At 29.8% G+C, this 18,531-nt stretch overlaps 1 protein-coding gene and 1 long non-coding RNA gene across 2 annotated transcripts; one reads left to right on the forward strand and one right to left on the reverse strand.

The window, feature by feature from the left end:
- The first annotated feature begins 343 nt into the window (after window positions 1-343).
- Window positions 344-17,691, forward strand: LOC122721616. Its single transcript, XR_006348309.1, has 3 exons — window positions 344-936; window positions 2,054-2,055; window positions 17,681-17,691. It is a non-coding gene; the product is annotated as an uncharacterized LOC122721616 (long non-coding RNA).
- LOC110629113 (fasciclin-like arabinogalactan protein 2) lies at window positions 2,601-4,149 on the reverse strand. Its single transcript, XM_021776018.2, has 2 exons — window positions 3,570-4,149; window positions 2,601-3,461 (listed from the first exon to the last, which is right to left on the reverse strand). Exons 1-2 carry the CDS (start codon window positions 4,089-4,091, stop codon window positions 2,796-2,798), a joined length of 1,188 nt encoding a protein of 395 aa, XP_021631710.2. The 5' UTR covers window positions 4,092-4,149; the 3' UTR covers window positions 2,601-2,795.
- Window positions 17,692-18,531: the final 840 nt, after the last annotated feature.

Below are 18,531 nucleotides of genomic sequence, written 5' to 3' on the forward strand. Positions count from 1 at the left end.
CCAATTCTATCCTTGCCAACCGCGTGGTCAAGTTTAGATTATGCAACCTGATTGAATGTGTATTTGAACAATCCAAGCAATTACGGACCTAAACCATTCAAACAATATTACTCAAGCAATTTAAAAGCAATGGGCCCTTATTGATTCTAAAAGCAAAGTAATACTTGTAGAAAAGATCAGATTGCATAAATATTGAAACAAATAAGAGTTCAACAATGGAGTATTAAACCTCCCAATTCATAACAAATCTGAATATTCTCAACTTCAACTAGAAAATAAGGAGTTTAGCCACTCATAGTGGACTAAATACACAAAAAGATGAAAAGAGAAAGAAAGGAAGAACAACTGCAGAGTTTCTGGCGAGGGAGAGATGCTGGATGAGGCTGATCAGAAGATAAGATTGCTGGCTTGGAGGCTCTCCTTTTATAGTTGCAGAATTTTATCCATCTAGGGTTTTGAAATCCCTCTTTGATTTGGTGTTGGACTCCTCTTTTGATGTTGAATTTAATTGCAATTGGATTTCCTTGGATGAGAAGCTCTTTCGTGGCTCTTGGATAAGTGCTGGAAGTGATTGGATTGGATTTGGACTTCTGAAAATTCGGATTTCTGTTTGCTGTCCATTTTCCCGCTCTGCTGTAATTTTCTGCTGTCAAAGTGATTTGCCCGGCGATTTGACCAGTTTCTTGGGCAAATCACTGGGCAAATCGCTTCTCTGTGAGTCAGTCCTCTATGCCTCTGCGAGTGATTTGGCCAGTGATCCTCGATTGTCTTGGTCAAATCGCTTGCCCATGTCACTGCTGTCAGTTGCCTCTGGGTATCTGTTTTAGCTTGATCTGGGCAGTGATTGGAGCAGATTTTTGGGCAAATCACTGGGCAAATCATCCTTTTGCAAATTTTCTGCACTTTTTCTTCCATTTTCCAGATTCTTCCTTTTCTGTAAAAACAAGATAAAAACCATAAATTAAGCTAGAAAATGTGTAAATAAGCAATAAAAGGGATAATAAAAATGTGGCTAAATTGTGCTTGATCAATGGGCTATAAATTTTCATATAAATATATAATTTTTTATTTAAATTATTCCATGTCCAAAATTCACAAATCTAACAGACGCTTCAAATAAATTTATTTAAAAAGTAAAGTGCTTAATTACTTTTAAATTTCAAAAATACTTTTATTTCATCTATTTTTTAGAATAATATAAATATTAACTTAACAATATTTTCCGTACTCAAATAAAATATCAAAACTTAATTATTCAAATTGATGTGTGAATGTTTGTATATAATAAAGTGAATCATTGATACTCATTTTGTCCATTTTTATTTTTTCATTTTCAGGTTTTTACTCAGTACTTAAAAAATCACCTAAATGGAAAAATAATTCCTTATTTGACAAAATTACATTTTATTTCACCTAATTAATCTAATATTAATTATTCTCTCTACTAATCTCAAAACGACAGATAATTTCAAACAAAACGACTTTTAAAAAGTGACAAATAAAAGCAAAAGAATAAAATCATCCATTACCTCCAAGACCATATCATTTAGTGTAATCCCGAGTAATTCCCAAGGACTTGGTGTATAATCATCGGAAGATGAATCATAGTCATCATCTCTCCCATAGATTGTGATCACACAATATGAGGCCTCCTTCTATCATTTCTTGAGAGCGACAACTCAAAATGCTTTCAAATCTTCCTCAAATTGATTAACATACTTGCTTCACATGGATCGGACTTAAATAAAATTTTTTAATATTAAAAATAGTAACTTCAAAATAAATGAAAATATCATTTTAATATTTTAATTGAATAACTTTGAAATGGAATGAATTAATGAATTTTTTAAAAAATATAAGAATTTAATTATCTATTTCAAGTTAATAAAAAATTACTATAATAATCCTATATAATTTTTAAAAAGTTCCCAGGGCCAATGCCCCTTGGCCATGCATGGATCCGCGCTTGAGAAGCTTGGAGAGTATTCACACCATTGCTGAAGGAATTAGAAGAGAAAAAGATTGTCCCAGAGCTCTACCCATATGGAAGCAGTGGTCCAGCTGGAGTGCACCATCTTGCGGGCTAAGCACGGTGTTCACTGGGGAGAATTTGCTGATGACTCATATGGGGGAGAAATTTTAGAATTATAATTTGTATATCTTTCGTTTGGAATAAAAAATTTTATAAAAATTTAATTCAAGTAATTTTTTTTAAATAATTATTTTTTAATGAAAGAATTTATTTTTTTAATTTAAAAGATTTTCTTAGAATTTTACATAATTTGACAAAAAATTATTTTTTTAAATGAAGTATATAATAAAATAAAATAAAATTATAAAAAAATTAAAAATTTAATTTTAAAAATATAAAAATTGATGGCGTTAATTATATTAAAATTAAATAAAATTAAACATAATATTAAAAGCATTAAATAACTAGTAGTGCCCAGAAATAACTATAAAGCTGCAAATAATATCTTGTACTCACACCATTTTTATGCATTATATTTATTTTATTTTATTTAAAATATAAATAATTTATACTAAAATTAAAATTACTAAATATGCACAAAACATAAGATCTAGTATCCACCTAAATATAATAAAAAAAAGTTGGGAAATGTTGATTTACAGATAAGCAAACAAATTATACATTATACACAAAAATAATTACACAAGACAAAGAAAACACCCAAAAACACGTGGCACCCATTATTACATTCTTTAAAAATGTCCCATGTGCTATCCAAAGACCTTATGTGGTATCAAATCAAAGCTGTGATTGTGTAATCAAATTAAAAAAATATCAACCCTAGAAACAAGCTTAACAATATCATCACCAATCTCCCACCGTCCATTTTCCTGATGGCACCATTCTCATCATCGGCTGCCGTCTGATCTTCCGAATCATCTGTCGGTGCATCTGCTTCTGGTCCATCCGCTGCTTGCTTCGCTGCCTTAGGCGCCGCTGCTGGAGCAGGCTTAAACAATTCTCTAGGCATCAACATTTTGTCAATTTTGTAAATTACTAACGGTTCTTCATCCTTTACCGTCCCTGTTATCTTCGCCGTCATAACCTTGGTTTCCAAAGTTACGTCCTCTCCGTCACTTTGAACGGTGAAATCGTACTTACTGGCGCCATCAGTAGCCAGAGTGTTGGTGATTCCGTTATTGGATTTCAACATCTGTAAGGATTGGTACACTGGAATGCCGTGATATAACAGTAACGAGACTTTCTGAGCTTTTGTTAAGTTCTTGTACTTGGGCATGAAGCCGTTGACGACGGTGTCCGGAGGGCAGAACACCGTTAACCCTCCGTCAAGAGTTTCCTCGAATGTCGATTTAGCTCCGGAAGCTATCAACAAGTCGGAGAAGGCTTTGCAGCCTTGCTTATTCATGATTGCCGTTAGATTCAACGTCGGTGCCGCAGTCGGTGCTTCAGCTTCAGCAGAATTCAGAGGCTGCATAGTTAAAAATTCGATCATAAATTAGTATTGAATTTCTCCTGAACTGTGAGATTTTTTAAGTTGTGAAAATTCCGGCGAAAAAGAAGAAACTGTAAGCTTAACCTGACTGATTTGCAGAACAGAAATGTTATATGGAATCTCAACCAGAGACTTCACATAAACAGCATCAAGCTTCCCGTCGTTTTCTTCCGATCCAAACGCCACTTTTCCGGCTTTAAGATCGGTAATATTGACGTAACCTGAAGAGCCGGTAGCTGCACCGGTGGATTGGAACATGGTGGCAGTCAAGGTAGTACCATTAGTAATCTGGTGAAGTTTCTTGGCACCGAAGTAGTCAACAAGAACATGGAAAGACAAAACGTTCCTGAGAGTGTAGACGGATAGTTGTTTGTCTAATAAAGACGACATGGCAGCATTGTCTAGAGCGAGAACAGTGATGGTCTGGCGGCGGTTGATTTCTGCGGCGAGGTGGGTGACGGTGAGATAGTGGTTGAAGGTGGAGAACGCAGGGTGCTTGGCTAGTATGCGAGTGATGTTGTGGGCATAAGAGGTGGTGGAGGCAAGGAGGAGGATTGAGAGAGTGAGAACGACGGCGGTGGTAAGCCGCGGCGTTTGAGTCGCCATGTGTCGGTGGAGCAATGAAGGAGCAGGAGAGTGGAGTGATGGGGACGAGCAATGAAGAAAAGGGTTGTTTTTAAGCGGAACATAGTGGGAAATTTTGGTGCAATGCCAGATTGGCACCAGGTGGGTGGAGATTGGAGCCCACATATGGTGGGTCCCGTCGAAGGCAACTTTATTTAGTTTCCTTTTCATTTGAGCAGCCACTGTCCCGTTGCACTTTAGCTATACATTCTTATTGTTATCCCGCTGTTTGGGCAGAACTTAATCACAATAGGTAGCATCAAAACTTGGTAATACCATGTGAACATGAGGTATATGAAGTGCTTTGTCTCAAATTGCTAGGTAAGTAATTTGTCATAAAGTACTCTATACGATGTATTTAAAAAAATAATTAAAATAAATTTAATTTTATATTAAAATGCTTTTTTAAATTTATTAAAATTACTCTATATTTAAAATTCATACTTGAAATCATTTCATCTCATCCCTTAAAAATAAAAAATTTAAAATTCAAACTTAATATTTTTAATTAAAAAAAGGAAAGAATCAATATCATTTCATCTCACCCCTTAAGAATAGGGTGAATAGCTTTAATTAGTATTTTAAAAATTTTTTTTTTCTGTATTTGGGTTCATTAAAGGTAAGAGAGAAGACAAATGTAGACTCCATCGTGAACAAATATCATGTTTTTTTTTAAATTTTTTAACAGGAATAAATATTATCTGTTAGCTGTAATGCTTGCTTTTATTGTTATTTTAATAATAATAATTCGCCTCTGTCTAGAGAGTTCTTCAATTTATTTTCTTTCAATTTAAATCTATTAAATTCTTAGTACTTTGCAATTTATGCATGCAAATTGACGTCTCATAGCATAATTTTGATTTATTTATGAGAAATTTATAATTTAATTTTTGTGTTATGCAAAAAATTATTAATTAACTTTTTAATTTTTAAAAATATATTAAAATATTTTTAAAATTTAAAAAATTTACTAATTAATTATTAGATTAATTTTAGTTATTAATTATTATGGTACGAGAAAACTCGTTAATTGATATTTTAATTTTATAAAATTATAGTGTATTATAATATTTAAAGGTTAAAATTAATAAAATAAATAATTAATGAATTTTTTAAAATTTTAATGATATTTTAATATATTATTTAAAATTAAAAAAATTAATTAATAAATTTCTCTATAAGATTATATAGTAATCTTCTCTTTATTTAATTTCTTAATAATTTATTTTTAAACTAAACAAAAGTTTTTTTTGCTATATAGTTTTTTTTTTCTTACTAAGGATTTTAATATAGGGAAGGAAAGACACTCGAATATTTAATTTTCTCTACTCCAAATTTTTATAAACTTAAAAAATATAAGACATGTGGTTTTTATAATTTTTATGCAACACTACCATAAATTTATGTCTTAAATTCATATAGCCAAGTTAAAAAAAGTCTTTTTCCTTTGACTACAGAAATTTTTATATAAATTGAATTTATATACACCTAACATCAACTTTTATGCTCAATTTAAATAAATGCTTGTCCAATTTAGTAGACTGAGTTTCAATTATTTCTCTCTTTTCTAGTAGACAAAAGTTTTCTTTATTTTTTGAGATTTTCTTTTTTCAAGTCTTTTTGATTTTTTTGCGTCAATTGGAGGTATCTCTTCTTCTTCTTCAGATCTTAAAACTGAGTTATATGTGTCTTTTTCTTGAATTTATAACTTAAAAATAAATTTAATTGTTTTTTATTTTTTTAAATATCATTTTCAGATATTTTCAACGCTCTGCTCTTTGAAAGAAAAACACTCTATGCAAGCTTGTTGGCATCTCATCTACCTCTACATTTTTTTTAACTCGATTATAAGAAATTATAGTTTTAATATTTTTTTTATAGTTTCAATTGTTTTAAACTATATAACTAAATATGTTGTTCTTTGGGACAATAAGAAAAGGGAAAATATCATTAAAAAAAAAAAAAGAAAAAGGGAAGAACTCAGCTGTTTATAATAAATATTAATTAATTGTTGAATTAAAAATGAAAAAAAAAGGTTCTTTAGAATTTCACAACTTACCAGAAGTTTTGACAACCATCAAATTAAATATTTAAAAATAGATTTTTGTGTGTATATATATATATATATATATATATATATATATTAATTAGTGCTATATAAATATTAATTACATATTTATAGGGATGGTAACGGATCGGATATTTTCGGATACCTGATCCGATCGAACCCTAATAGAACGGATTTAGATAGTTATAATCAAGTTTGGGACGAGTTCGGATTTTAAAAATAATATCCGTTGCGGGTTCGGATCGAATTCAGATTTTATGTACAGGATACCCACTACTGAACCCGTTTATATAAATAATTAATTTAATATAAAAAATATATTTTACAATAATATTTATAAATTTTTTTATATATTTTTATTTAAAAATTTAAATTTAAATATTCTTTAGAAATATTAGATTTTTTAAATAAAAATTATTAATGAAAAATATTTTTTATATAAATTATTAATTAAAATATATAAGATTAAACGGATTCGGGTTTTATTCGGATAATAATAATCGGATTTGGGACGGATTCGGATAATTTAAATTAATTTTTAATTGAGTTCGAAACGGATTCGGATATTACTAATATAAATCGAGTTCGAATTCGGATAATTTAATTTTCGCGGGTACTCTACCCGTTTACATCCCTACATATTTAATATAACAGTTATCAAATTTGTTTATATATATAAATACATATAAAAATTTACTTTTTAAAATTTAATTTCTTACAGTGATTTGATTTTTATAATTTTAATATTTTCAATTTAGATTCACTTGTTCTGTTTATGATTGATTTAAATTTTAATAGAAACATTATTTTGTAAATATAATGAAAACTCGGAAATAAAATTATTTATTATTAAAAAGATAAAGACTAAATGATCATTTTTATTAAATTTGATGGAGTATATTGTAAATGACCAATTAATATTGACGAATTATAGAAGTAGTTAGGCAGTGGGAGCCACACGTGTCGGTAGCAACGTACAAAGACAAGAGCCAAACTGGCAATTAAGTTGGCGTATAAAATTGGGCCACGTGGATAGCGACGCTGAATAGTGACACTTGAGCAGCAGATTCCTCCCACCCCCCACCGACGATCTCCATCAATTCATGTAATTTCACGTTTCCCATTTTATATCACTCTTATTCCTCACTACACCAATGGATCCCGGTCCCACTCCAGCCTGTATTTATGTCCTCTTTTATTTTTATTAATTTTTTAAAATTTTAAAATTTTAAATTAATATTTACCCACATTTTTTTTAATTTTTAAAAAACTCATTTTCTCTTAAAAAAATAAAGACTTGTATTAATATAAATTAAAATTAATTAATTTTATTTTTAAATAAGAATATATTAATAAATGACATTTTACAAAAAATTTATAATAAACGAGAAATTAAAGTAAATTTGTAATTATGAGATAGAGACTTTTAAAATTTGTGCCTCTTAAATTGAAATTTTACTTTGGCCACTGGTCACACATGCGAGATCTCTCCTTAAAAAGCAGAATCAGAGCAATCTCCAAAAGCAAATCTAAAGAAAATCCTTTCTAATAACCGCTAGACAACTGCAAAATAGAAAAACAAGACAACCACACAAAAATCAAATTGCCTTCTCTAGCCATGGTGATGGAAACCAAAAGAGACGACAACAAAACAAAAAGAAAATAGGTACAAAACCTTTCCCAACCGCAACAGCACCAAAACACTTACGATGAACAAGCCGAGCAAAGCTTTCAAATCGGCAAACCAAGCTTGTACCTTTTCCTGATCCCTTTCGCTTTCTCTCTCGGCTTCATACTCTTTTGTTTTTAGTTAGTATTATAGCAATATATTGTTTTCATTTCAAATTTGATATTTTTAAAGTTTAAAATTTTTATTGAAATTGATCCTGAAAATAGGTCCTATATTGTTCTATTTCGAAAACAAAGAAATAATATGAGGAGAAGGGACATCAATCCAAACTCTTTGACCTGACTAGAATGAGCCGATGTTGTTAAAAAATGAGCGACATCATTCGCGGATCTATGAACAAAAACACAATTTGCTTCCTCATAACTAGATAGAAATAGTTTACAATCTTGAATCAAAAGATCAAAATACGATAAATCATCCATTAACTGACATCACAATTACCTCAACATCTAATTCGAAAAAAACTCGATTCCATCCACACTCTTTAATATTGTTCTATTTAATATTAAATAGTCATTTTATTTCATATTTTTAGTGGTAATTAAATTGTGAACTCTTTAATACGAAAAATACTTATAATATGAAAATGATTTACAAATGATTTTGAACTTTTAAAATTTGAAAAATTATTTAGTTTTAACAAATAAATATATGATTTCATGTTTTCTGCACAAGGTGGACAGTGAAAAACTGGGCCTTAACAAAAATCAAACATAAATAAACAAATTTTAGAATCTTTATTATAGCTTAGAGAATAGGCTTAAAAGAAATATCAATTTTGCCAGTTTTCTTATACTTTTTAGTTGGCCCTAAGAGAGTCGATTTCCTGTACAAGCCCATGGAGAAATGGAAAGCAAACTCTTCCTTTTACATTTTTTTAAAAAAAAAAATTTGCAGATTTTACTATTAAATTATTTCTCATCCTGCATTTTGTGAAGTAACGAGAATATTTTTTTTATAAGTAAAAATTTTATTAATAAATTATTCAGGATAAATATAACAAAGCCTAAATTTACAATAAATTCTGATGTCTAAGCGAAAAAACCTAAATAACATAAAATATCAAATAAAGTATAAGTAAATTAAATCAAAGACAAAGAAGCAAAAATAATCAATCAGAATTGATATACATTCTGAAATAGAGTGAAATGTTTGACCAATCACGAAATAAAATCAGATATTTTTTAAAATAATTAAATCGGTCGACAATTTTAAGGAATTTATCGACCACATATACTAAAAAACAAAAAGAGAACTATAGAGACATATTTGTGGATGCTTGTGTTTTTGTTAATTAACTTTTTTTTTTAATTTTAATTTAATTCCTATTAGGATTCTTAATCCAAGACTATATCATTATTTAATAAATAAAATAATAAAATAAAGTGATAATTTGTATGAATGCTTTATCAATATGAGATATGTGAAATATAACCTTGCATGGCCATTCGTGATTCAAGGTTTATAATATAATGAGGTGTATTTGTACCTTTGTCAATAGTGAGGTATAAGCAAGACTTCATCATTGATATTCACGTTCCTCACATATCTTCATGATTTTGTTGTTCAAGTTCATGTTCATATTGATCAGTAAGTTCATGTTCTTCTTGATAAGTATTAGAGTTAACCTTGTGAGTTTTAGAGTTACTGCTGCGACATCTGAAATTGCCTGGACAACCTCTTTGATAAGGATTTACCTGCTGCTTATGACATTGACGAGGATACTTTGGACTACATCCAGGAATAATATTACGTCGCATAGCATCATTGCTGATTAGCTTTGCATTTGCTTCTCTTGCCAATAGCATCCATACTAAAATAATCAAACAAATAAATGTTAATTTCTTGGAAATCATATTCATCTTCAACAATATAATTTTAGTGAATTTTTTTATTTTTTTTTTATTTTTTTATTTTTTTAGCTCTATTCATTAAAACATTGCAAGCTATTTATATTCAAAACTTCAATTACTATAATAACATAAAGTTTCATTTCAACTTCATATTTATGAGAAAATAGTCCGATTCTGAAGGAAATTTATTCGTACACGTTGACTATAAATTAATTTACTATTATTATGTGTTTGAAATTTTATATAAATAAATTTATGTGGTCCAAAATTTATTGAAAGGATCAACTTAAATACTACTAAAAAAACATGACATCTGCGACAAAATTGTGACGAAATTTTAATCTGTCTGAAAGAAAAAATTTACAACTTATTTTGTCGCCAATCCACTTGCCCTTGAAAATAAGAACACCCTAGAAGATGATAGCCATTTTGTGCTGCCACCTCTCACAACCTCTCTCTCCATAACAACTTCCTTTTGCCAAAATCCACAAAGCTCCTCTCCTCTCCTCCAACCCTCGATGGATGCGGCAACCACCGAGGTGAGATGCGCGATGACCAGTGGTGGGCAGCAAGGCGCGTGACCATCTCCGGCACAACCAGTTGCAACCAGCTACTTGCACGAGTTGCGACCATTGACTCGCGCGACCAGCAATGGCTTACAATCTCGCAACCAGCTCCTATCCGCACGCAACCTGGTGAACCTCGTTTTTGTATTCAATTTTCAGGATCCTGTTTATGCATATCTCAGTCTTCATCAATATGTCATAATATACGTCCTGAAAATTGAATGTAGTGCTAATTATTAATTTCCAAATTTTATGATTCAATCTTGTTCTTTCCGCTTCCAGATCGTCTTGGATTCCGATGATCGCTTTTTTGGGAATTTCATTACTTAATGTTGTGGTGAATGAGAGGCTTTATGCCTTAGTAGGTTAGGGAATTTCATTTCAAATGGAAAAAAGTTTAGCAAATTGCAAGCATATTTTTCTTTCCTTTTTCAGTATCATTTTCCTTTTGTTCCTCAGGGACTAAATGCTAGCTTCTGTACTTAATTTGACGAACATTTAAAATTGGATTAAGGCTGTTATGGCAAAGGCCAATGTTGTTATTAATCTTATTGTTATGGTATATCTACTTTAGATTGTTGTAAATTAGTGACACATTTTCCGTTGCTTAATATATGTACTATTACCACCGACGGAGCTAGGGTATGGTGCACTAAAAAATTTTGATATAGTTTATGGAAAAGGATTACCTGTATGAATAAAATTTTGGGCTCTTTAATATTTGGTTTTGGTTTGATATAGACTATATTTTCAAGATGCTCAATTGATCTGTTGAAGTAGCAAGTTGGGATGAATGACTTTGGACCATGATGCGAAGCAACGTCTTCCTCATCTCCTGTAGCTCTATGGTCCTCTGCTCATCTATCTGAGTGAACTCCTACAGTCTCTACTGCAGTTGTTTCTCACTCTGCCTCACTCGCACCAAGTTTATGTACTCGGAGATCGCCAACCTTGTTCTCTAATACCTCATTTGCAAGTGTTGATGATATAGAACAAGAAACGAAAAATGAGTACAGATAAAAAGCATATGCTTCGAACCCAATTCATATATATATTTTGTTTACTTTCTGATCATCTCAGATTCAGAAGAAGGTAGGGTTTTTTTTCTGTATGAGTGAATTTAATTTGAATGATTTAGAATTTTTTTATTATTTTAAAAGTAGATTTTTTTCTGTGTGAGTGAACTTAATCTGAATGATTTAGAACTTTCTCTTTTAATTTTTCTTCTCTTGTTGCCTAGTGACGCGTAATCGCTACTCTGTTACGGTGTCACCTGTTGCTATCGTACAAAACTGTATATACGAACGTACCTGCATTCTCATCATCGTCAGGCAGCCATTAAATTCTCTTCCGGCACTCGTACTGATAGGATCGTGGTATAGCTGAGTCTGTTCCTCTATTGCCTGGTCACGTTAGATGAGCTGAATCTCTTTTTGATGAGTCCGGACCCTTGATCAATTCGGTCTATTCGATTGTGGACTGGATTGTGCGATAATAAGTCAGTTTGCATAGTAAACTCTAATGGATTTCGGGTATAACCTTTTTACAAGAGCTCGACTACGGCCTAACTGCCATTGACCTAGTGATCATAACTTCCACCTACATCTTTGTAGTACAACAAAATACATCATATGGCTGTGAAGCCTCACTGCACTCCTCACGTTGATGTCTTGCTCTCCATTTAAGCACAATAAAATGGTTTTGCTTATATAACATGTATTTATGATATTTAATTTATTGATTAATGGAGTATATATGTTTGAGTATATACAAAAGTTACTCTGCAATTACTGAAAATTTTAATGTGATTTATTATTTCTTTTCCACGCATCTTGTCTTGTATACGTAGTTATTTTTTTTTATTTTAGTATTTTCATAATTTATTTTAATATATTTATTAATTATTTCGATAAAAATATTACTTTTGATGTTAATTTTATTAATTTAGTAAATAAATTTAATTTAAAATTATATGTTTAATTAAATTATGTTGATAAATATATATTTTAAATTTAATTTAATTATTATGTCAATTTTTAATTATTTATTTAAATATAATAAAATAAAAATAATATGATTAATTGATAAGCATTATCTCAATAACACTGTGAGATGTAACTTCAAGGTGGTAAAATAAATATTAAAATAATGTTTTTATTGAGAAACATGTATAGTTTAAACTCACATTCAAATTAACCCCTTTTACTTATTAGTGTTAGTTGATTTTCTTTGACTGCACAATGAGAAATAGTATCTAACATTAATTCAAAATTAGATCGAATCGAATAAATTAAAAATTAAAATTTCAGTATTTATAAAATTTAAATTAATTTTAAATAAAAATTAAATCGATTTAATTCAGTTTGATTCGATTCGATTTGATCGATTAGATTTTTTACTAAACTTTTTATTTTTTATACCTTATTTTTAATATTTTAAAATTTAATTAAAACATTTCAATTTTAATTATAATCTAATTTCTATATTATAAAAAATAATATACTATTATCGTAATCGATTCGTTTTTTTTTTCGATTAAAACTGAATTGAATTGAAATAATTGAATTTTTTGAAATTAAAAATTAAATTAAATTGAGATAAATAAAAAATTGAAAATCTAAAAAGAGAGAAAAATTAAAAAATGGATGATAAGAAAGATTTTTTTTAAAAAATTTATGTTAATTTGAAAATCTGTAATTATATATAAAAAAAATTTAACAAAAATAAAATTTAAATTCAATGAATTTATATATTGAATATCTGTTATTTGTATCAATTTATATAAATAGATAATTAAATATATTTATAATAATATTTATATTTTTTATAGTAATGAAATAAATTTAATTTCTAAAATTTTAAAATATAAATTAATTTTCAAATTATATTTTATATAGAATTAACATTATAAAACTAAACGGTTCAAGTGTTTTTCAAGTAATGTAATTAGATTTGTGGCAGATTTGAGTAATTCAATATAAATTTTAATTGAAATTTGGGGCTGGATTAGGTGTTAAACTTATTAAACCAATTTGGATAGAAAATTAAGCTGGATAATTTATCAAATTATATTTACCTTTTATTAATTGATAATTATTTTTACTATAGTTGAATAGAAAATTCTATACAATAAAATTAAATTATTTCTCATCATGCATTTTGTGAAGCTAGCTTAATAGAATTTGAAAGAAGAGTATTTTTTATATTAATAAAATATTCAAAAAAAAAATAACAAAACCACTTTAAGCTAAACTCACAATAAATCCCAATACATCCAATCTAAAAATATATTAATAAAATATTTTTATTTTTATTTTTATTTTTATTCTTTTAACTCTATTTCATTGAAACACATTCCAAACTATTTATATTCAAAACTTAAATTACTATATTGAGATAAAATTTTATTTCAACTTCATATTTTTACAATACAATAGTTGTATATACTACGATTTTATTACAATAATTAATTATGGTAAATCTTGTATAATTTCCACTGTAATTAATTATAATAAATATTTTTAACTATTATTTTAAGAAATTATTGCGATTTCAATTTTTCGAGTATTCAACGAATCTCTTTTCGATTTATTTTCTGCTTTATAAATATTTATTTTAATTTAGTTGTGAGAGTTTATTCGATACAAAATTTTCCTCCCTTCTTAGTTTCATAACACTTTTGATGAGTCATTCTCTTGTTATGATGTAATAGTTTATGCTCCTTATACAATTTTATAATGCAATTTCAGTTAAGGTCAAAAAAACAAAGTATTGTAGCACCGCAGATATTAAGAATGATTACATCCATCAGACGATTTATGGAGGTTATAAACTCGATAATATATTTGAAATTTAGGTTAATACAATTAAAATAAATATAAATTCAACATAAAAATTATCTATTTTTAATTTTCAAAATGAGTTTTCTTTTAACTAACATGTTCGAAGATTAGCGTTTTACAAACATCTAATTCCACCGAATCGTAATAAAAAGAGTTTCAATACTATATAATCAGATTTGAAAGGGGTTGGAATTTTATATATAATATTTATAATAGATTCGAATTTTATGCATGGGATAGTACTAATTTATATAAATAAATAATTAAATATATTTTTATAATATTATGTTTTTTATACATATTGTGTATGAAATAAATAAAATTTAAATATTTTATTTTAAAATATAAATTAATGTTTAAATTAAATTTTATGTAAATTATAAAGTTAAACATTATAAAACTAGTTCAAGTATTTTTCAGGTGATAGTAATTCAATTTGCAACATCCTGTTCCAAACTAAATGACATAAATTTATTTGATCAAATGCATATTTGTACACGTATATTTTAGTATTTTTTATTAGATATATCAATTTTAATGATAATTTAATAAACACCTAAATTTTTAAAAATATTATTTTTAAACATGTAAATTGTAAAAAAAAAAATTATTTTAAACACCTAAACTTTAAAAAAAATATATAGTTTTAAATATAATTTTAAAATTATGGATTTAAAAATTTAATTTTAAATACACTTTAAAACCATGGAATAGATCACGACTAAAATACAGGTGTGTAAGTATACATTTAACCTCTGATCAAAGGTGACTCTAATCCAAATAACTTTTGAAACTCACTTTTCATTTGGCTTACTCTAAATTATTTAGTAGTTTTCATTGATTATAAAGTGGGGTCCAGCTTATTAATAAAAGAATAATTGAATGTGAAGATGTGCATATGCAAGTGTGGTTTTGAAACTAGTGAATATAGATAAATATGCAAGCATACTGTTGAAACTAATAAAAATAAAAAAGTGTGTAAACATGCCTTGAAACTTGCAAAATGCATTAATGTGCCTTTGAAACTCATTGCAAGCATTAATGTTCGATTGGGACTTGTGAAGGTGGTAGACTTTTTCTCCATAAGTCCTTGTTTTTTAGTTATTTGCTTCAAGATAAGATCTATATAAGAGAGGAGGATGTTGAACGATGGAGAAGAAAATCAAACATAGATTGATTCAATCAGAGACGAATTGTTTCATTCAGAGAGAGTGTGCATAACTTTTGAAAGGGGAAAATAGTTTAGCTAGTACAAGAAAGGTTATAAGGAAGGTTAAAAGGAAGGTTAAATGGATTTTATTCTCTAGAGTTTTTGCATAAAGGTTATAAGGAAGGTTTAAAGTGTAATCTTTCTTGTTACTATTGAGTTTAGCTAGTATAAGTAGGGGTGAGCAATATTCGGTTTAAACTGAAATAACTGACCGAACCGATTAATTTCAAAAATTTGGTTCGGTTTTATTTTTTTTCGGTTCGGTTCGGTTTGAAATTTTTAAAAAATCGGTGATTTCAGTTCGGTTCGGTTTTAGACGTAAAAATTTCGATTAGACCGAATCGAACCGAAATCACCTATACTACGTCGTTTTAATAGTTCCCTATTCCCTAATTCCCTATTTCCCTTCCCTTCCCTTCCCTGCTCTAAATCTAAAACAAATTTCTATCTCTTCGTGCGTGCCGCCAGTGCTCCTGCTCCATCTCTCATCTCTGTGCTCTGCTCCATCTGCTCCATCTCTCATCTCTGTGCTCTGCTCCATCTCTCATCTCGCCGCGAGATTCTTGCGCCTGTGCCTCCACTCTCCTCTCGATTGGACTGATTCACCATTGGCGTCAGCCGTTGCTCTCTATCGGCTCTCCACGCGTCGTCGGGCAGTCGACAATCTCTCATCTCTATGCTCTGCTCCATCTCTCATCTCGCCGTGAGATTCTCGCACCTGTGCCTCCACTCTCCTCTCGATTGAACTGATTCACCATCGGCGTCGGTCGTTGCACTCTATCGGCTCTCCACGCGTCGTCGGACAGTCGGCAAGTGCTTATTCCACAGCCCTCAGTCGGCAAGTGTTATTTTGGCAAGTGTTATTTGCTGTTGATTGTTGAATTTGTGTACGTTTGATTGTTGAATTTGTGTGTTGAATGTTTGATTGTTGAATTTGTGTGTTGAATTTGTGTGCTGTTGATTGTTCTTTTTACTCTTTTTAGATTGAATTTTAGAACACTAAAAATCAATCTAAAAAGAGTAAAAAGAATAATGAAAAGTTTGAAAATCGGTTTAACCGATCGAACCGAACCGAATCGAATCAAATCAGTTTGATTCAGTTATCTCTCTTATTCGGTTCGATTCGGTTTATGTAAAATACTGTAATTCAATTTTCGATTATTTCGGTTTGGTTCAGTTTTGAACCGAACCGACCGAATGCTCACCCCTAAGTATAAGTATTCAAGCATATTTGAAAAAATATTCTTCTACTGTGTTGTAGGTGGGAAAATAGTTTAGGTATTCCTTGTATTGGAGATCTCTTGTTTGTAAGCAACAGGAGAATGATTGTACTGACTTTTCTTAATAGTGGATTTTAATTTGGAGTTTGGTCCGTGGTTTTTCCCTCTACACTGGAGGGCTTTTTACGTAAATCTTATGTTCTCTATTTGTTCTTAATCTTTTATTTTTTGCATTTTCTTTTGTGTTTTTATATGCATCTTAGTTTACATAGTTATTCTTGTTGAATGACCTCTAACAAGTGGTATCAAAGCCCAATTGACTGTTTGGCTGTGGGTATAGCTGTGTAAATTCAGATGGATCACTCAACAGGTTCCATGAACAAATTATCGGCTATAAATTATTAAATTTGGAAGCCAATGATGGAGGATTATCTTTATTGCAAGGATTTATTCGATCCCATTAAATTGGGTGCTGATAGGCCTGATGGAAAATCTGATGATGACTGGGAGAAACTACACAGAAAGGTTGGGGAAAATATCATACAATAGGTTGAATTTAGTATTTATCCTCACATCAGCAATGAATTTAATGCACAGGTTTTATGGAAGAAATTGAAAGACATGTACAAGAGGAAAAATGCTTAAAATAAAGCCTTTACAATCAGAAGGGTAGTGAACTTAAGGTTCAGAGAAAAGCACTCTATTGCAAATCATTTGAGTGGATTTCAAGATTTGGTGAATCAGTTAATTACTATGAAGATAGAACTTAATGATGAACTCTAAGCTTTACTTCTCTTGAGTTCTTTGCCAGATAGTTGGGAGACTATGGTAGTGTCACTTAGTAACTCTGCTCCCAATGGTGTATTAACTTTGCAGATGGTCAAAGACAGCACGCACAATGAAGAGATCAGGCGCAAAGACATGGGTTTAGATACTTCACAGGCTCTTGTCACAGAAAACAGGGATCGAAGTAAGAGTAGAGGTTCTAAGGGGCGTAGTAAATCCACAAGCAAGTGACAGACGAAAGAAAATTTTAGTTGCTATCATTGTGGCAAGGAGGGTCATATCAAGAGAAATTGTAAGGTTTTCAAAAGGAAACAAAATGATGAAAAGACTCAGAAGAATGAGAAGAATCAAAAGAAGTCAGATGATAAAAATACAGCTACCAGAGTATGCGATGAAGATGCAGAACTAATAGAGCTTTTCTTTAAAGACGATCAATGTAATATTATTGCAGATCCTTACATTGAATGGATTATTGACTCAGGAGCATGTTATCATGCTACACCTATGAGGGATATTTTTTCTGAATACAGACCAAGAAAAATTGGCCGATTAAAGACGGGCAATACAAGCTATGCTGATATAGTGGGAGTTGGTAATGTGCGTGTCCAAACTGATTTAGATTGCATATTGAAATTGAAAGATGTGCGATATGTACCAGATCTGCGATTAAATTTGATGTTTACTCATTCTTTGGATTTAGATTGTTACCATACATTGGCAATAAAAAATGGAAGTTGAACAAGGGTTCTATAGTGGTGGCCAGAAGCAAGTCTTTTAATAGACTATTAAAGACTCAACTGAAGCTGCTTGATACTAAATTTAAATACAATTGAAGATGATACTTCACCAGACATATGGCATAGAAGATTGGCTTATATTGATGAGAAAGGGTTGAAGATTTTGGCACATAAGTCTTTCATTCCCTAGGGTTGAAGATTTTGGCAGAGAAGTCTTTCATTCCCTCTACTAAAGGTATAAATTTAAACTCCTGTGATATTTGTTTATTAGGAAAATAACATAGAGTTTCTTGTAGTAGCACTTCTAAAAGAAAAGAAAGAGTACTTGATTCGGTATATTCTGATATATGTGGTCCCATTAAGACTGAAAGTATTGGAGGTAGTAGATTTTTTATGACTTTTATTAATGATGTTTCACAAAAGTTGTGGGTGTTTGTTTTAAAAATAGAA

This window comes from Manihot esculenta, chromosome 13 (genome assembly GCF_001659605.2).
Source record: "Manihot esculenta cultivar AM560-2 chromosome 13, M.esculenta_v8, whole genome shotgun sequence".
In the NCBI taxonomy this organism is placed as follows: domain Eukaryota; kingdom Viridiplantae; phylum Streptophyta; class Magnoliopsida; order Malpighiales; family Euphorbiaceae; genus Manihot; species Manihot esculenta.